Source organism: Ovis canadensis, chromosome 2, assembly GCF_042477335.2.
Source record: "Ovis canadensis isolate MfBH-ARS-UI-01 breed Bighorn chromosome 2, ARS-UI_OviCan_v2, whole genome shotgun sequence".
Taxonomy (NCBI): domain Eukaryota; kingdom Metazoa; phylum Chordata; class Mammalia; order Artiodactyla; family Bovidae; genus Ovis; species Ovis canadensis.
In genome coordinates, this window is record NC_091246.1 from 160,647,101 (window position 1) to 160,669,107 (window position 22,007).

The following is a 22,007-nucleotide window of genomic DNA, read 5'->3' on the forward strand; positions in this document are numbered from 1 at the left end:
AGAAACAAAGAGAGCCCCTTTAAAAATTCACTCACTCATTCAGTCATTCACTTATTGTTCTAATTATTCAACACATATTTTTCAAGGACTGTAAAGTGACAAGAAGGTTTCTAAGCACTGTAACACAAGTCTCTGAACTATTTTGGCTATAGAGATAGGTAATAAAAATAAAACAATATAGCACACAGTAAGAATTGATTGGCCATTGTGTCAAAACTGCAGGAAATACACTTTTGAGAGAGAAAGAGTACCCATTTAGTTCAAGACAGAACTGAAGCATCCTTAAACCAATCAGTAAAGTAGAAAGGTAGTATTTTATAGAGTATATTGGAAGGAAGCAAAATTGTCAAAATTCAATCACAAAAACTCAGTACTTAAAGATCACATTTTGAACAACTGCATAAGCGGACAATAAGATTTTGTACTAGAAGCCCTGGTATGAAAAATGGGAGTCTCCTTATGAAGTATCTTGGGAAAATGAACAGATACACAGAGGTAATTCTAAAAAGAACTGTAACATTTTCCTTAGCCAGATTTTTATGGAGTTTCTGGAGACTTAAAATTCACTATGAACTTTAGATTTTTCGTAAACATGTGTTTGTGTGTGTGTGTGTTTATGTACACCATAGAAAAGGATATAATTCTAAGTGTAAATGCACATGAATGTATCCCTCCGATCTACCCCCACAGCAACTTCTCTTCATTAAAACTTGTGAAAAACAGAGACCCCATGGTTTTAGATGATAGCAAAGAAATTTATGATTTGAAGAGGCACAGAAACCATCAGTAATGACAAAAATAGTTACCCATTCAAAAAAGGCTTCCCATCATACAAACGACAGATTCCTGACTTCCTCAGGACAACCTATTTTATCTGTTTTTGCATGATCTGAAACCTGCCTAGGGCTAGAATTGTTTATAGGCATCCAACTCTAGTTTCCAGCTTACTTCCCATCTTCCTTTTCCACTGAGAAGCAATTTATTGTTTCAGATTTGTGATTTTCTCTCTTTGCCCAGATAGAGCAGGCAGGTTCCACACTCAGCAATACTGTCTCTGAGACATACAAAAGCATAAATGCCCCTAAGAAAATTCCCAGATATTTTTCAGCATATAACTCAAAAGTCCTTTTATTGCTTTCCAAAGTACCTTTCTGGGCTTAAATGAGCCAATTTTATAAGAATAAACCTTCCAAATGATATTTATTGTAATGAAAAAACTACATTTTCCAGAATATACAAAAATCCCTGTTGAGCAGCAAGTCATTAGTTCCAGATAGCAGGCATTCTTTTTCACCTTTAAACTCTGAAGCTTGTCATTTCACTACATTATGAGAAATGGTTCTACCATTTATCTGCCTTTTTCATTCAATGTGAAATTATACAAAAGACTAACACCTGGCTTCACAAATAATATTCATGAGTAAGTATAATACACATAGTTACAATTATTTGCAATTACTTATATTCCTGAATGTATATTGTATATAATCACACATAAATTTCTTTCTTCCATTACTTCTTTTTTCATGTTTGAGCTTACATATCTCTCAAGTAATGATTTGAATTCAAAAAGTATATCATCAAAAGAAAATGAAAGGTTATATAAATGTCACTGCTTTGCTGTGAATTTATATGCTCTCTCTTTGTGAGAGAGCTCAACTTTGTGAACATCTGGACTAGGTTTCTATTATTAACAAGAAACACATCTATATGAGAAATAGTGTTCCTGTCAATAGCTTCTTGACACAGGGGAGGATTAAAAACATGTGAAGAAAGTCCTTCTCCTAATCACACATTTACACATGCACTGCCCCAATTTTTCTTTTCTACAGAGTAATACTGGATCTTAACAAGAAAGCTCATACTGCTCATTCTCTTCTTCATCTGTAAAAGAAGGATTTTCACAGCTTCATATCTACTTTCAGAACCTGAGCATGTCAATTAGAACCCACACTGACTTTTCTAAACTTGTGATAGATGATAATGTAGAAAAGAGGTTGTGGGCATGGGTTTTTGTTGCTGTTCTTGCAGGCTACATAATGATGGCATTGATGACATAAGTCCTATCATAAACTATCAAAAATAGAACACAACAAATTATTTTACCAGTACAGCTGAATTCCTGTTATATAATTTATGATTTGCTTTCTTTGTCTAGATTGGAGATCTTAAAGGCAACCCTGTCTTCCTCTTATTTGTATCTTCTCATAATGTTTCATTTTTTTTTACTTAAAAACAGTGTGATATCTCAGAGTTTGTTTTTTCTTTTATAAAATATGGCTGTTGGAGATATTCTAGAAAATTTTAAAGAATGAAATCACTCATAATAACATCATCCAGTAATGCAATTTTTTCACAATGATTTATTTTTTTCTCTTTTAACAGGTTTTCAATTTTTCTCTTAATATTTTAATTATTTGTTTTCTTTTAAAATTTGTTTTCAATTTTGAAAAATAAATATTATATATTATAAAGAAAATTTATAATATATAGAAATTGATAAATAATATGTTATATTATAATTAATATTATAATTAAAGAAATAATGAAATTACTCATAACCTCACTACTTAGTGATATCCTACATTTACTTCTATTTCCATATCTATCCTACTCTGTAACTAAAGTAGGATGCTATATTATTGTCACATATTATTGCTTTTTCACGTATATAGATGAGTAATTTACTGTTATTAATTATTCTTTAAAGTAGGTCTTATATCTGCATACTTTTCCATCTTGTTCCTGTGGGAAATCAGTCATTCTCTCCCTACTCAGGTATTTAAGAAAATAACGCAGAAAAAAATCTATGTAACAACATTAAAAACAAACAAAAACATTAAAAACATTTCTTACCAACCCAGTCAGCATTATGTGTGAAATATAGAAATAAAGACTTCTCTTAAATTTTTTCTCTTAAATTGAACTGATACATGTTAATTAAATTTGGATCTCCCTGTATATTGCTTGCTTCGTTGTTGTTGTTGTTGTTGTTTTTTTAGCATAATACTTGTACTCATAAAGAAACAAACGAAAAAAGAATGTTCAGGCATTTGCGACAACAGTAGACTCTCTCATTTTAGATCAAAATTCACCTCACAGGACAACTTTTCAAACACAATCTTCTACAATATTACAGTGATAAACAATACCTTATTTAAAGGAGTGGAATAACAGCAATAATGAAACATATAACCAGCATTCTTAAAACTTAGTTTTCCCCTGCAGAAGAAGAAAGATGTCAGAATGGCTTACCTGGGGATATGATATAGAAGAAGTCTTTAAATTCATCCATCCAGACTTCTGCCAGTCTCCTGTTGTTCTTGTTGATGACATGACCAGTGCCACCAGGGAATGTGTAGGGAGTTGCCTTCCGAAAAACGTGACCAACGTGGGAACAAGTCACAATCTCCAATGAGCCTCCACACTGCCAAATCTAGAAAAGAGAGCAATCGCATAATAATCATTATAGATAATGCAATAATACCATCTGAGAAGCAACTGAGACTAAGTTAAGGCCAAATCTTCAGATTTTATGTGGTTGAAACAAGCATCACATGAATATAAGATGTAGAACTAGAACACTTGGGTTTGGAAAAGGCTTCTAATTTGGAAGATTTGATATATTTCAATATTTTAGTATTGGAATTGAGGAAGTAAGATGGAATTATTTTCACATGCCTTTATTAGACTACCAAATTTTTAGTTTGGTATTAGAGTTAACCTAATTTCTATTTAATACATATTTAATACTCAAAATTTTCTAATAAGTGAATTAGTGCATGATGAGTGCCATGCTCAGTAACTGAATTTGATTTGGAGAAAATCAATTTATTGTACCCAACCATCTGGAATTCTAAATAACTATTTTCAGCTGTCCATATCCCCTGTATCTTTGGCTAAGTTTTTGTTAAAACATGTAAGTATCCTTTATATCTGTTCAACATGTATGCAACCTTTAAAGTCCAGTCCTAAGATCATTTATTTTAGGAAGCTCTGTGGGGATACTTAGTATTGTGTGACTTTTGTAATTTAAACACACTTGTATTAAGAGTGTATTATAATGTATTTTAAACAACTGTTTACTTCACTATTGCTTCATTAAAACTACAAACTGTTGAAAGACAAATACCATATATTTCTTGGTATCCTGGATTTACTTTTCAGTTGAGGCTAGGTATTAAGCATACATAAAACCGTTCTTTCTTTGTTGTTAAAGTGTCTAATGGTTTATGATGTTTATCTTTTTTGTGAATTGTACCTTTTATCATTAAAAATTCATATTGGTTTAATTTAAAATAAATTTAAAAACATTTATTTCTATAAAATTATATAGCCATAGATTACAATAGTGTGTTTGTTACATATATTCATATATATAGATATATATGCACTAGTCATTTATTAATCCCAATAAATAAAACTCATAATTTTTGCTATTTTTAATTGGAAAGACTTGATTTTATGCTGTAAATAACATTATTCTTATTTTGAAAGAAAAAGTTTTCTCCTATAGATCCCTCAAGTAATATTCATCTTAGAAGAGGGTGGCTACTGGTCTTGGGGAGCAGTAAAAGACATTTAATATTTCTAGAAAAAGAGATAATTAAATCATACTAATCAATAATTGCACATTACATGCACAATCTATTTTTCTCATTTTTTAATTGTTTAAGCAGGAAAACAACAGAATGGGGAAGACTAGAGATGTCTTCAAGAAAAGTAAAGATACTAAGGGAACATTTCATGCAAAGATGGGCTCGATAAAGGACAGAAATGATCTGGACCTAACAGAAGAAGAAATATTAAGAAAAGGTGGCAAGAATACACAGAAGAACTGAACAAATAAGATCTTCATGACCAAGATAATCAATCACAATGGTATGATCACTCACCTAGAGCCAGACATCCTGGAATGTGAAGTCAAGTGGGCCTTAGAAAGCATCACTATGAACAAAGCTAGTGGAAGTGATGGAATTCCAGTTGAACTGTTTCAAATCCTAAAAGATGATGCTATGAAAGTGCTGCACTCAATATGCCAGCAAATCTGGGAAACTCAGCAGTGGCCACAGGACTGGAAAAAGTCAGTTTTCATTCCAATCCCAAAAAAAGGCAAAGCCAAAGAATGCTCAAACTACCGCACAATTGCACTCATCTCACACACTAGTAAAGTAATGCTCAAAATTCTCCAAGCCAGGCTTCAGCAATACATGAACCATGAACTTCCAGATGTTCAAGCTGGTTTTAGAAAAGTCAGAGGAACCAGAGATCAAATTGTCAACATCCGCTGGATCATCGAAAAAGCAAGAGAGTTCTAGAAAAACATCTATTTCTGCTTTACTGATCATGCCAAAGCCTTTGACTGTGTGGATCACAATAAACTGTGGAAAACGCTGAAAGAGATGGGAATACCAGACCACCTAACCTGCCTCTTGAGAAATCTGTATGCAGGTCAGGAAGCAACAGTTAGAACTGGACATGGAACAACAGACTGGTTTCAAATAGGAAAAGGAGTACGTCAAGGCTGTATATTGTCACCCTGCTTATTTAACTTATATGCGGAGTACATCATGAGAAATGCTGGGGTGGAAGAAGCACAAGCTGGAATCAAGATTGCCAGGAGAAATATCAAGAACCTGATATGCAGATGACACCACCCTTATGGCAGAAAGTGAAGAAGAACTAAAAAGCCTCTTGGTGAAAGTGAAAGAGGAGAGTGAAAAAGTTGGCTTAAAGCTCAACATTCAGAAAACGAAGATCATGGCATCTGGTCCCAGCACTTCATGGGAAATAGATGGGGAAACAGGGGAAACAGTGTCAGACTTTATTTTGGGGGGCTCCAAAATCACTGCAGATGGTGACTGCAGCCATGAAATTAAAAGACGCTTACTCCTTGGAAGAAAAGTTATGACCAACCTAGAGAGCACATTCAAAAGCAGACATTACTTTGCCAACAAAGGTCCATCTGGTCAAGACTATGGTTTTTCCTGTGGTCATGTATGGATGTGAGAGTTGGACTGTGAAGAAGGCTGAGCACCGAAGAATTGATGCTTTTGAACTGTGGTGTTGGAGAAGACTCCTGAGAGTCCCTTGGACTGCAAGGAGATCCAACAAGTCCATTCTGAAGGAGATCAGCCCTGGGTGTTCTTTGGAAGGACTGATGCTAAAGTTGAAACTCCAGTACTTTGGCCACCTCATGCAAAGAGTTGACTCATTGGAAAATACTTTGATGCTGGTAGGGATTTGGGGCAGGAGGAGAAGGGGATGACAGAGGATGAGATGGCTAGCTGGCATCACCGACTCAATGGACATGAGTTTGAGTGAACTCAGGGTGTTGGTGATGGACAGGAAGGCCTGGGATTCTGCGATTCATGGGGTCACAAAGATTTGGCCACGACTGAACTGAACTGAAGCAGTGTCTTGCTAATAGAAAATATGTTCCGACCCAACACTGAAATGATGGACAATATTAAAGAGGAATGGAGTTCACCATTCTCCTAGAAAGACAGGATAGTTCTTTCTTAAATAATCAAATTACTTAACTGATCAGAAACCTTCTCATCTTTCTAGCAAAAAGTCTATACACTTTCTTTTAATTACACACACCTCTTTGTATTCTTCCTTTCTCCTAAAATGGATAAAGTTGATCCCTCTCCTATCAAAGACAAATCAATACTTGTATGTCAGTCTAGGGCATATCCTTTAAGTCTGTCTTAACTACTGGTTTAGTCCTCCCTTTGATTTTCTCCTGAAATATCAATTACTTTCCTCATTATTAGATTTTTCCTACCCTTGTGTAGTATCTTCTAAAACCTATCTTTCAAGTACATTTAAAAGAGATAAACAAACTAAAAATTATAAAACACAACAAAAATTCACCCCTTTATATTCCCATCCAGCATATCTTTTTTTGTTTCCCTTCACTGTAATTAATATAAAAAGTTTATAGATATATATTATATCCTTTTTGATTTTCATCCATTTTCCTACTCATTTGTGAAATGCTGTTATCTCTATAGTTCCACAAAATTGCCATAATGAAACTCACAATTTTTTCCTTTGATGACTACTTAGCAGCCTCCTTTCTTGGATTCTCTTGCTTTCCATCCTACTATGTCACTATTTATACATTTTTACTCGAAATTTCTATTTAAATGTTGGCATTACTCTTTATTTGCTATCTCAGTGGTCTTATTTGTTATTACTTTATGTATGATCTGAATACTCAAAACCTGAACAGTAACATCTTAGCCCAAACTTATCTTGTGCAATCCAGACTTGTGTATCCAAACATCTACTTGATACCTCCTTTTGCAAGACTCAGAGCCATCCAATTAAATGTATCTGAGGTGGAATTGTTGATATATCTCTACCTGTCAACCAGGTCTTATTTTCTTTCAGTTTTTTTTTTCTTTAAACTGTCAATAAATGGAGCCACTATTCACCAGGTAGTCAATAACAAATAAAAAATAAAAAAACACAGCATAACTCCCCTTCTCTCCTTCCCCCACCCCCCAAAATATCCCTATCACTGATTTCTTTTTTTTCTTTCATCACTTATGTTTCATCCATTAACAAATCCTGGTGGTTTTATCTATAAAATAATTCTCAACATATCCATCTCTGTCTCTACTGCCATCCTGCTTGTCCTAATCATAAACAAGTCTTGTCAGTCAACTGCAATAGACTCTTGTGTTTCCTCTTTCACTATTGCTGTTCCATAATTTGCTTTGTGCTGAGAAATCAGTAGTCTTTAAAAATTTTAATCTTGTCATCTTATTCCCCTGCTTTAATCCTTCAATGTTTTTTCATTGCACTGTGAATTAAATCAAAGCTTTAAGCTGACCATTACTAGTATTTTTAATAACTGAAAGTGACCAGAAATATATAGAATCTGTTCTAAATGATGTCAGATTAGACAGGAAATATTCTTCAGAGCATGATGCAACAATTGGAGAAAAAATAACATTTTAAGTTTGTATACTCACTAAAATTCAGACTATGCATTAAACTGTTGCAAACAAACCAGTGATTTACAGCTATCCTCAGGGTTCCCAATTTCTCTTTTTGCAAATATTGGATTAGCAGTGTGGTTGTGTGAGGGCACTTATTTCTACTCTGCCACTTCTTGGTCTTACCGTGGTTCCGTAGGATTATGGTTTCTATGCCCTGAGCATGCACACAGAGAGGGAAAACATCTAGTCTGAAATCCTTTAGAAGTAGATTTCCAGGGTTCTCACTCATAACATGAAAGTGCTGACTTTAGGTGATCCTCTAACTTGCAATAAGACTTCGTGTGTCCATGTATAGGCATAACGCAGTAATGCCAAAGCTGAAACTCCAATACTTTGGCCACCTGATGCAAAGAGTTGACTCACTGGAAAAGATCCTCTTGCTGGGAAAGATTGAAGGCAGAATAAGAGGAAGACAGCGAATGAGACAGTTGGATGCCATCACCAACTCAATGGTTTGAGTAACATGAGTTTGAGTAAACTCCAGGAGAGGGAGGCCTGGCATGCTGCAGTCCACGGGGTCACAAAGAGTCAGACACGACTGAGCCACTGAACTGAACTAAATGCAATAATGACTGTTGATTTACAAGACAGAAGGAAAACTTGTCCCTGATGTGGATTCTCACAGATGGAGGCAGCTTTCTGTAGTATATTTAAGAGAGACAAGAGAAGTAGAAGTAACTGATCCATACTCAGTGAATATTGGCCTGTTTTGCTTGTGGGTCATACTCTACTGACTCCTGGAATAAAGTGCATACTTTTCCCATTGCCATCTGTGCTCAAAGAATGTGTAGATAAGTATTAATATTGCAATTCCTAAGTATAAAGCATCTCTCCCATACATGCATGTAAATAAAAAGATCAAGGTAGAAAAGCATAACATCATGCATTAGTTAAGCTGATATCTGACCATGGTAATCCCCAGTTAGTTTACATAAAAACAAAATATTTAACTGACCAGTTACCAAGTACTTAGTAGACATTTGGGTAATATGAAATAATTAAAAAATAAACAGTTTCCAGAAAACTATATGATTAAAAATTAAAGTGGAGAAAATTCCAGCTGAGTGGAGTCCTTAATGACTATGATAATTTCCCTTAGTGCATCTTCAATAAATATTTGGGAAGGATGGAAGAAAGAAAAGAAAGAAGAAAAAACAAAGAAAGAATGTGACACAGTCATTAAGAACTTGGGCTTAGAAATAAGCAAAAATAATTTTCTAGTGGCTGTCTTACTATCTGTGTACACTTTTGAAGATTATTTATGTCTTCAAGACTTTAATGTTCCCATTAGAAAATAGGGAAAATAATAACAACTTCCTAAGACCTCAATGAGATTGTGCTTATTAACCACCATACCTGATACCTCATATGGAAAAAAATAAAATGTTATTTGTATAGTACTTAACTTTCATTGTTGTTGCTATCAAGGAAAACCAAAATCTGTAGATTATTAGCTGATTCTTTCTTCTTAAAAAAATTAAATTTTGGTGAATTTTGCCTCTTTTTAGAACTGTACTATCAATGTTTAGGGGTTTAGGTGAGGAGTTTAAAAGAATAGCCAATTAGTTTCCAATTAGAATACTGAATTTTGTTCTCTGAAATTATTTACAACATCTAAACAAACAATTTAAACTAAATAAAACATGATGTATCATCCACACGAATATGTGATGCATGAATTGTTTTGTACCATTGAACATATCTGATTGTTATTTCCTCAGCTTCCAAAAGATTAGTATTTGTACATTACCTATCTCAAAGAAATTTGACCATGTGTAAAACGCAAACTGTCCTTTTATGCACAGAGGATTGAAGCTAGCTGGTTACTTACCTTCATTCCAAATTTTTTTATGAGATTCTGATGATGGAGAACGTTATTAATCAAAATGTAAAATACCCATTGCTCATTTGATAGTGTACTTGATTTTCTTCCCCTAGATAGAAGACAATTAACTAACATACATTACTCTTTTCATGTTTTTTGGCACCTATATTAGTGACGTTTTAATTAAGGTTCATAAACTTCACAGGCTCCAATTTAGCAATCACAGTTCTAGTGCTACTATTGTTTCTAATTTTACAGGCTGTTGTGCCAAATTCATGCAGCTGCTTGTTTTTATACAATCTTTATCCCCCCTACCCCTCAACCCACACATATACTATCTATCACTGGTACAAAGTCATTGTTTAATATGGACTTAATAACAACCACCACAACATACATGAAGGACACACAGCACGATGGTTAGGAGTGTGTGGGCTCTAGTTCCCGATATTGTATCCCAGCTCTGACATCCACTAGCTGGGTGAAGTCAACTGTTTGTGCTTTGATTTTAGGTAATAAAATGAGACTTGAAGAATCTACCCCAGAGTATGTTGTGAGGAGCAAGGGAAGCAGCACATATAACCATACTAAACTATTATGTGAAAATGAATTTGAATAAAGCAAAAGGGGAGATTTATAAAGGGATTATTATAATCATCTAGAAAAGAGATGAGAATGACTTGGACCTGAGTGATGATGGCAAGGGAAACAGAGAAATTCAGTAATCTGACATAATTTGGGGGATTAAAATTAAGAATTAATGTATGTGCTTTCTCTTATGTATCATGTCCTCTCTAATAAACTTATTTCATATATATTTTCTTCCAGTAAACAGTTCTTAACTATGCTATCGTTCATTGATCTCCATTTTCACTGATTTATAACATTTACTGCTTATATCATCCCACTCTGCCTCATTTAGCTCTTCTGGATACTTTTGCATCTTGATAAATATTTGTGTATGTGTACACATGTATATTTCAGTGTATGTATATTGATATAAATACATTATATATATATATATATATATACACACACACACACATACACACACACACACACACACACACACACATACATGGTGGCTCAGCTGGTAAAGAATCTGCCCACAATGCAGGAGACCCCAGTTTGATTCCTGGGTTGGGAAGATCCACTGGAGAAAGGATAGGCTACTCACTCCAGTTTTCTTGGGCTTCCCTGGTGACTCAGCTGGTAAAGAATCCACCTGCAATTTGGGAGACCCAGGTTCAATCCCTGGCTTGGTAAGATCCCCTGGAGAAGGGAATGGCTATCCACGCCAGTATTCTGGCCTGGAGAATTCCATGGAAGGTATAGTCCATGGGGTCACAAAAGGTCAGATACAACTGAGAGACTTTCACTTTCATATATATATATATACACATATATATATATATATGCACACACACACACATATATATAAAATATATACAGCTTTCCTTGTGGCTCAGATGGGAAAGAATCTGCCTGTAATACAGAAGACCTAGGTTCGATCTCTGGGTTGGGAAGGTCCCCTGGAGGAGGGCATGGCAACCCACTCCAGTATTCCTGCCTGTAGAATCCCCATGGACAGAGGAGCCTGGTAGGTTATAGCCCATGGGGTCACAAAGAGTTGAATACGACTGAGAAACTAAGCACGGCATATATATAAACACACACACATATACATATATATAAATATATTATATATATAATATATATATTAATCTTATCTCCCAACCATATAATTATCCCTTTGACAAAAAAAAAAAAACAACAACACACATTTCACTTTATGAAACTGAACTTCAGCATACATGAAAGTCCTTTATGAAACTGAGTATCATCATCACATTTCACTTTATGTAAATCAGTGTTTCGCAAAGTTTAAAAATGCTTAAAATATTGGTTCTCAATATATATATTCACTGATATATATATATATTTAAGCTTCCTTTGTGGCTCAGATGGGAAAGAATTGGCCTGCAATGTGGGAGACCTAGGTTCGATCCTGGATTGGGGAGATCCTATGGAGAAGGGCATGGCAACCCACTCTAGTATTCCTGCCTGGAGAATCCCCATGGACAGAGGAGCCTGGCAGTGGGTTACAGTCCATGGGGTCACAAAGAGTCAGACACGACTAAGCGACTAAGCAAAATATATATATTTACATGTATATATACAAAATATATATATATTAATCTTATCTCCCCAACCACATAATTATCTCTTTGAGAAAAAAATCACACATTTCACTTAATGAAACTGAACTTCAGCATCAAATGAAAGTTATTTTATGAAATTGAGTATCATCATCACATACTTCACTTTATGTAAATGGTATAATTCACATGGTTGGGAAAAAAATCACAACTTAAATATACTGCTATATCAGTGTTTTACAAAGTTTAAAAATGCTTAAAATATTGGTTCTCGATATATATTAACTGATAGATTAATATTGATATAGGGAAACCTGGAAAATTACATAGTATACACAAATGTGTGTCTATTATAAAGTGGATTTAGGGACACAAGTTCTATTTTCTTACTTCTGGCAAAAGGCAATTGAAACAAGATATTATGACTCAGTTTTCACCTATCACTCTATAGTCATTGTTTGTATCAAATAATCCCTGTCAGCACTTCAACTCTCTACTTTGTTTATTCATATTCAAGTAGAATGATGACAAATCCTTTCATTTTTATATTGAAGCAAAGTCTAAATGAGCTTTCAGTAAGATCCTGAAGGCACTGTGATCCTTGATAAGTTTGCATAAACACAAGAGGCATGCAAGTCATTATTCAAAAGGGGCAGATAGAAGGGGCTCTGTAAGCATTTTCTATTTCATTCATGACAAGAAACTTGTAAGCTATTCTTCATAGTCATTTTGATTTGGATAAATGTCTCATTTAACTGGTTGGTTTATCTCTTAACCTAGTTTTCAGTTCACAGTTTATGGTCTGGAAGAGGTTTCTTTTTTTTTCTTTTTTTTCTTTTTTTTTTAAATTTTAAAATCTTTAATTCTTACATGCGTTCCCAAACATGAACCCCCCTCCCACCTCCCTCCCCACAACATCTCTCTGGGTTATCCCCATGCACCAGCCCCAAGCATGCTGCACCCTGCGTCAGACATAATTTCCAGAGCTCAAGTCACATCCTGATATTATCATCATATCTCAAGATGAAGACTTGTATATCAAGCTGCTGTGGCCTTTAAAGTACTCACTTGAGTTGCCAGAGATCACAGATTCAACATGTCTAATGCATCTATCAGAATCATTTTTATGAAAAAGAAAGCATCAGATTTAAAACTGTAAAGCCAGATTCTGAACTTAAACAAAAACTGATTGTAGAATATGAAACAAGTCAATCTTGATAGTCCTCGGAAAATTCAGGTGTAAAAGAAGAGGAAGAGAGGTTGATAATGACTAAGTTTTCTTTTGGAGTTATAGGATTCAGACCAATCTCCTTATATGGAGCAAATGATACTTTTAGAGACCAGATTTTTAGATGGGAAGGATAAAACTATCATTTTCCTCTTTAGGGTGAGCTTACTTTACCTTAGCTGTCTTAGAAGTATATGGTAAAGACACTTTTCTCAGGATAGCAGAAAGTCTGAGTTTATAAAACTTATTATGAGACAATCAATGTGTTTTCTCCTCTCAAATTTGATAGTTCTATTTTAGAAATGTCACAGATGTTATAAAGACAAAGAAAACCACCAAATCAGTTTCAATCTCCAGGGGTTTTCAAGAAATATCCAAATATTAGAGCAATTTGTGTGAAGATTTTATTTTCACCTTGGTATGAGATGTAGAAAATTCTAATCTGAACCTATACTATTTCATGGAGAAGGCAATGGCAGCCCACTCCAGTACTCTTGCCTAGAAAATCCCATGGACAGAGGAACCTGGTAGGCTGCAGTCCATGGGGTCACTAAGAGTCGGACATGACTGAGTGACTTCACTTTCACTTTTCACTTTCATGCATTGGAGAAGGAAATGGCAACCCGCTCCAGTGTTCTTGCCTGGGGAATCCCAGGGATGGGGGAGCCTGGTGGGCTGCTGTCTATGGGGTTGCACAGAGATGGACACGACTGAAGTGACTTAGCAGCAGCAACATACTATTTCATATTGGTTCTAAAACAATCTATTTATCAACTACTTTCCTTTATGTTTTGTATCTTAAATTAGAACTGAAATTCCTGAAAGTCCCAAATTCAAAATGGACCTCGTATACCTACTCACTTGATACAGGACATAACACATTAATCCTGAAATGACTTTCCTAAAGGGAAATCTCCCAAACTAGTTTATCTTTTTCCTTTGCCAAAGACTTAGCAAATGACTCTTGGGGGCTAAGGGGCAGGGGATGAGGCACAAGGAAGGGAGAGAAGAAAAATAGAGCAGAAGCTTGAAAAGGTGTGCTTATCCTGGGTGTGACTAGAAGTGGAGGAACTGTTCTGAAAAGGAACTAGGCAGTCTATGTATGAACCACTGTGTATCACAAGTATAATGAGGTAGCTGTGGTCATAGATGGAGTCCTTTTAACCTTGGCTCCCATTCTTCACAAACACAAGCACCCATTCTCAGCAGTTAACATGAAGAGTGACAATACCTTTAAAGCACACATGCCAACATTTTATAACATAAATTCTACTATTACTTCTTGCCTCTCAACAACTTTCTTCACCTCAGAGCATTCTAACCTTCAGAATTACACATGATGGCCGCTGAACTTTCTGGCATTAGGAGAACTGTCACTTGTCATTATTCCACATCCTATCGGGATTGCTGATATTACAGAAATTCTCAATTCTCCTTTAGATCAACAGAGCAACACACTGTCTTAATTATGTTATAGCAAATCTTCCAATTGCTGCTCAAATGACTTGTGAATACAGCAGGCAAGAAATGAAGAACATCAAGTAGCCTACCAGATATTGAAAATCTTATGTAATATGAGGTGGTTTTGCTTAAGAAAATTAGTACCAAAGTTTTCATATTTACAAAAAAAGTATTGCTTTTCTATTAGCATAGATGGTTGCAAGCAGATAATTCATGAAAAAAAAAAGAGTATAAGAGATATGTGATACAGTGATACTTTTTCATCTTTAAAATAATCAATAATCTTAAAGTTTGATAATAACGGAGGTTATATAATATTTAGTGCTTTGAAGGGGACTACTAAGAAAAATCTAGAATTATTGGAATTTATGCTTTTCTCATGGTATAATTAATCCTAAATAAATTTCAACTGTGAAAAATTGCATATAGATGAGATTTTTGAGAACTAGATGGAAAGGTCTGTGATTATTAAATGAGGTTTGGGTCATATATTCTACATTTTACATTGCTGTCCTCCCATGTCTGATGATCTGACTGCCTGTCAGTTATCAGTAACATCTGCTGGTAGCAGTCGCAGAGCAGCTCACGACAGCTGTGTGATCCTGCCCTAGAATTCATGCCAGAACAGTCACCTCTGAATATCAGTAGACCACCTGGGCATCCAGCTACAGTGTGTAACAACATCTCCTGCTCTTTCATGAATGCCAGAGATACAGAAAAAGAACTTGGATGTGGAAGGCAAAGAAAGCCTGGTACCTCCAAAAAGAGTCATCTCTCAGTTACTGAATTTCTACATCTGTAAACCATCCGCCTCCCCTGACTGCAGTTATAACGTTTTAGTTTAAATGAACCTCCTATATAACTTTCAAAGTGGTCAAGCTTTTTCAAATGGAAGGCCTGTGATCAGTATGAGGCAAGGGAATGACCTCTCAATTCCCAAGCTGTTTCCCTCGGGACTTGGCTGGCATCTACTGAACAAATATTTACTAGCCGTTGACTTTGTGTCAAGCACCATGCTGGACTCTTGGGCATGGAGAAAGAATAATAAAACATGGTTCTTTATCTTCAAATAGTTTACAGGCCAGTCTAGTTTTCTGAGTGTAAGACCAGGCATATTAAGGTCCAGTCATCAGCTTGCATTTGACAGTTGAAGAGCAGTCTCCCATGCCAACAAGAAAAGGATTGTCTTAGGAGGTACTCCCTCTAACCATAATCCCTTCATGGACAGAATTTTCTTTTCCTGGTCTTTAATCATCTGGAGACATTCTGTTTCATATTAAGGAACTGAGACATTTTCAGACAATTATAAGTTCTGCTACAGATAAAGAAGCAGAATGTGTCCCTTTTCCTAGGGAACACCTATAAAACTCTAATGCCATGAATGGAAAACTATGATTCTCTTACATAAATCACCTTACAGATATCTTTTTATTTGTTGTAAAATTTTTAGTCAGATAAATGTGAAAAATATAAAAATATTCATATAAAATAAAATATGAAGCACTCATTACAAATACTCACAAAACCCACTGTGATGGGAAGTCATACTCTACTTTGACAGTTTTTGATTTTTTAAAAATAAATTGGTAGTGGGCAACGTAGGTTACATTATACTTTAGAAGATGAATTAAGAAGGAAACATGAAATAGCAACCCTTAGACTATTACTTGGCTTACTTATTAGTCACAAACCAGAAGAAGATGGCACATGGTTTATTTCTCCAGATCTGATGCTGAAAGCACAGTGAAGATAATTTCCTCATCTCTGTTTCATTAAAATTGCAACATGTCATTCTTGTGACATTTAAAGGTTGTTTCATAGAGAACATCAATGCTCATTCAGGTGCTTGCTGAAGAAGCTGTGTTTAATCCCAAATTTTCTCCTCTTACCAAGCTTCCAATATCAACCCCATCCTCTCTGTAGATAATCTTTTGCTTTCCACTCTTCTTGAGCTCAAAGAAGCTGACCCAACTTACTATTCATTTCTACCTTGAAATATCTCATATAGCCTTAGTTGTTTCTTTCTATTTTAGGAGGGAGAGTCAACATTCCAAAGCTAAATCCTGCCCTTAAGACCTTGAACTCAAATAGAGGAACACTAGACTGGGAGCAAAACCTGTAATTATAGAAAAAGACAACAATACTCATTCACAGTGTTTTGGTAAGAACACAGTGAAACAATAAGCATAAAACAGTGTTGTAAATTAAAAAGTGGTACTTTACCATATCTAGAATATTCTTCCAATATCTGTAGGCATTAATCTGATCAGTTGTTCCTTCCTCTTACTTCTTCACTATATCCTAGATTTTTAAATCCTATCAGCTTACATCTTACTTTATCTATGACAAAATAAGAATAACAAATATAAACTAATTACTTTGATCATATTTACTCTTTAAGTTACTAAGCATTTTCTTCCCTAATTACTGCAAATCTTCTTTAAAAAGTTTTTCTTTTCTCTATGTATCTTTACAATTCAATATTCTTGACATCTTATATTCTAGTATTTTTCTTGATCCTATCATCTAAATTTGCACATGAAGCTTTTTATGAGCTTTCATAATTCTTTCTCACTTCTCTGCAACATTTGACACTGCTGACAATCACCATTACATTCTGTTCTTCTGATATATTTTTCTTCTTTCCTGACAGCTTTGATTTTGCATTCACTTTCTCTTTTTTTCTCTCACCCCTAAATGTATGTGCTACCTAAGGACATGCTTTGCTATTCTGCCCTCTGTATTCACTTTTTTGGCAAATATCCATGCTCAAATACTTATTTAATTATAAGTTCTGTAAACCTAACTTTCAAATATGTCACCTTTCTTACACAATAATTAGCCTTTACTCTGCAGCACATTTTCAATTTCCTCAGATATACCTTTAACTTTCTATGACCTTAGAGTCATAGAGTCTGTTCCTCAAAACTGAAAAGAAAGCTTGTAGGTCCTGAGGTCTTCTCTTGCAAAGTCAGAGAAATGCTCAGGGAGCACTAGATTTTCATCAGGTCTAATTATCACTCATCATTCCAGTGTTAGAGTGGACTGTTTTCTATATTCCTATCTTATTTCAGAAATTCCAAAAGTTAATTTCTCAAACCCAAATAAAAGAATAGAATATAAAGTTGTTTTACCAATTAAGGTGCAGAATGTAAAATCATAAGTAAAACTATAAGGTCCTACAGTCCAGTATAGGAAACTATATTCAATATCCTATGATAAACCATGATGGAAAAACATATAAAAAATGAATGTCTAATGTGCATAACTGGGTCACTATGCTGTACAACAGAGATTGATATAACATTGGAAATCAACTATACTTCAATAAAAAATAAAATTAAAAAACAAATAAAATATAGGTTGACCAAATAAAATGGAGAAAATATATAAGACCAAGACTGCATATTGCTGAACTATGGAAAAACAAAATGAGTAGAAAAGCATAATAAAATCTTTGACAATGGAGGAACTCATGTAGAAACGTTTTAGTATCCCGGCACATCATGGTGGCAACAGAGAAATGCTACACCACAATATTTATTTCAATTTTTGCATAGTTCTAGTATAAACCAGTGGTTAGTTTGATAATAAAATATTTTAAGAGTTCGTAATCAATCAAGTTCGAATTCCTGCAGATATAATGAAATCTATTAAGATGAATATATTTTTACAGGTAATTAAAAAATCTATTAAAAATCTCCATTCATCTGCTGATGGACATCTAGGTTGTTTCCATGTCCTGGCTATTATAAACAGTGCTGCGATGAACATTGGGGTACATGTGTCTCTTTCCATTCTGGTTTCCTTGGTGTGTATGCCCAGAAGTGGGATTGCTGGGTCATAAGGTAGTTCTATTTGCAATTTTTTAAGGAATCTCCACACTGTTCTCCATAGTGGCTGTACTAGTTTGCATTCCCACCAACAGTGTAGGAGGGTTCCCTTTTCTCCACACCCTCTCCAGCATTTATTACTTGCAGATTTTTGGATCGCAGCCATTCTGACTGGTGTGAAGTGGTACCTCATTGTGGTTTTGATTTGCATTTCTCTAATAATGAGTGATGTTGAGCATCTTTTCATGTGTTTGTTAGCCATTCGTATGTCTTCTTTGGAGAAATGTCTATTTAGTTCTTTGGCCCATTTTTTGATTGGGTCGTTTATTTTTCTGGAATTGAGCTACAGAAGTTGCTTGTATATTTTTGAGATTAGTTGTTTGTCAGTTGCTTCATTTGCTATTATTTTCTCCCATTCAGAAGGCTGTCTTTTCACCTTGCTTATATTTTCCTTTGTTGTGCAGAAGCTTTTAATTTTAATTAGATCCCATTTGTTTATTTTTGCTTTTATTTCCAGAATTCTGGGAGGTGGATCATAGAGGATCCTGCTGTGATTTATGTCTGAGAGTGTTTTGCCTATGTTCTCCTCTAGGAGTTTTATAGTTTCTGATCTTACATTTAGATCTTTAATCCAAAGCTGTGGTACATATACACAATGGAGTATTACTCAGCTGTTAAAAAGAATTCATTTGAATCAGTTCTGATGAGATGGATGAAACTGGAGCCGATTATACAGAGTGAAGTAAGCCAGAAAGAAAAACACCAATACAGTATACTAACACATATATATGGAATTTAGGAAGATGGCAATGACGACCCTGTATGCAAGACAGGAAAAAAGACACAGATGTGTATAACGGACTTTTGGACTCAGAGAGGGAGAGGGTGGGATGATTTGGGAGAATGGCATTCTAACATGTATACTATCATGTAAGAATTGAATCGCCAGTCTATGTCTGACGCAGGATACAGCATGCTTGGTGCTGGTGCATGGGGATGACCCAGAGAGATGTTATGGGGAGGGAGGTGGGAGGGGGGTTCATGTTTGGGAACGCATGTAAGAATTAAAGATTTTAAAATTTCAAAAATAAAAAACTAAACTAAAATTAAAAAATAAATTAAAAAAATAAAAAAAAGAAAAAGAAAAATCTCCAACTACCTTTTCAATGGCACTTAAAACTCAATCTTATTGATACTTAATATTCAAATTCTGAACAGTTGTATCAATCTTCCCTCAATATTATCTCACACCCTCAAAAGAATCATTGCTGGTATCTAGAACCAGTTATTGCTGAAATCATTCAGCCTTATTTAAATAAATCTCATAATTGGTTTCCTTTTAAATCTACATTTCTGGTTGACTAGAACAACAGTGAAATGATTGGTAGTCATGAACTTAAGACAGACATCACCAACAGTGACAGTATAATCATAGCTTAAGACGTTGCACATTTACTTCAGTTGTTACCATAGAGACTTAAATTTGGCTCTTTAATACAAAGTACGTGAATTTCATTTTGAATGCATTCATTTTGGTTAGCAAGGTGTACCAGCTTTCCTAGTTGAATGCACATATATAGGCACAACAATTTTGGAATTTTGTCCCAGAAATCTTAAGGGATCAAACATGCTGCTGCTGCTGCTGCTGCTGCTAAGTCGCTTCAGTCGTTTCCTACTCTGTGCAACCCCACAGATGGCAGCCCACCAGGCTCCCCCATCCCCGGGATTCTCCAGACAAGAACACTGGAGTGGTTGCCATTTCCTTCTCCAATGCATGAAAGTGAAGTCACTCAGTCATGTTCCGACTCTTAGTGACCCCATGGATTGCAGCCTGCCAGGTGCCTCCATCCATGGGATTTTCCAGGCAAAAGTACTGGAGTGGGGTGCCATTGCCTTCTCCAAGGGATCAAACATAGGTATATTTTAGAAATATATTTATATATATATTCAGTTCCTGGAGTTTTTAATGGGTACTTCATTACTTCATCATTTGAAGCCTGTTTGGCAAATATATATATATATATATATATATATATATATATATATATATATATATATATTTAGTGATTTCAGTTCAGTTCAGTCTCTCAGTCATGTCCGACTCTGCAATCCCATGAATCGCAGCACACCAGGCCTCCCTGTACATCACCAACTCCTGGAGTTCACTCAAACTCAGGTCCATCGGGTCGGTGATGCCATCCAGCCATCTCATCCTCTGTAGTTCCCTTTTCCTCCTGCCCCCAATCCCTCAGATAGTGATATTTTATTAAAGTAATTCTCAAGAGGGAAAACAAAAGGTAGGGGAACCAGGTATTCTAGCCTAAACTTAGGTGTGGTTCAAAGCACAAAGAAGGAATGTGCCGGGAGCCAGTGTGAGGAATCCCACCCGTGACAAGGTCATGTGGCAGAGGCCTGATGGGCAAGGCGAGTCAAGCCTCAGGTTTTTCCCCTGGTATTTCCTGAGCATGTACCCCCAAAATAAGAATCTGCCTGCCTTGTACTTTTCCACTCTTCTAACACACTCTGGAAAAAGTAAACTCAGGGCATTTGAAAGGGTGTTTCAATCCAAAAACCCTCTGATGACTTTCTAGCCTGCCTGTAGGACTTGTACAGCTGCTCATGTGATTGTTTGCGGCCTCCCAATCTTGGGAGGCACAGGAAGCTTAAAACATCCTAGGAATGTAGGGGCTTCTGAGGAGTCAAAATCATTAGAATAGGACTGATTAAAGGTTTCATTTGTTGAGCCAATACTTGCTGCCAAATTTTCATGTCTTTTATTTGTAGATATAGTTGGTATATAGAAAAACAGGTAGTAGACCTGGTATTAGCAACATTAGATCTTTGAGTTAAGTACTTTCTTTGTTATAACCCATCTTTGTTCTTTGCATCTTTGTTCTACAGGAATGTAACTTTACTTAGTACTTTGAGGGTGATGCAGAGTAAAGAAGAAACACTTCAAGGGAAAAGGAGTTTTCTAGTTGATAGACAATTATCCAGGAAGAGAGCCATAAAAACGTTAACAGGCCCCTTGGCCATAAGATAATGTAAACCACCTGAGACCTTATGAGATATGCAAAAAGAAAGCCTGGTCTCAATGAGGGTCAGGACTGCTGCCCCTGCATAACTCTGCATATTCCATTATTTCTTTACGTACAACTTGGGGTATATAAGCTGATTTTGAAAATAAAGTCTTGAGTCTTGCACTGATGCTGGGCTTCCCATGTCGTTCTTTTCTCCCCTTTTTTGGCTGAATTCCCATCTGAAGCGGGGAGGCTCACCACGTCTACTTACTTGCCCTGGCTTCTAAGACCCACGCAAAAGGGAGACTAAGGCGGGGCACCCTTCAATATTCAAGTGGGCGCCGGGGACTAACATAGATGGTGCAAACCTCTTGTCTCAAGGTTTTATTGGTTTTCCCCGTAAACCAAGTTATTCAGCATCTTTTTCTCCACCTAAATTTCCTACTATACTATTTCTTCCTAATTT

General features: G+C 35.5%; 1 protein-coding gene across 8 annotated transcripts in view; it reads right to left on the reverse strand.

Moving 5' to 3' along the window:
* The window catches only part of GALNT13 (polypeptide N-acetylgalactosaminyltransferase 13), a 655,388-nt gene that overhangs the window by 183,379 nt on the left and 450,002 nt on the right, over positions 1–22,007 (reverse strand). For all 8 annotated transcript variants that reach the window (XM_069574410.1, XM_069574411.1, XM_069574414.1 and 5 more), the window contains exon 9: positions 3,256–3,436. In XM_069574410.1, coding sequence (XP_069430511.1) covers positions 3,256–3,436 — 181 coding nt within the window. The remainder of the gene's footprint in view (positions 1–3,255; positions 3,437–22,007) is intronic.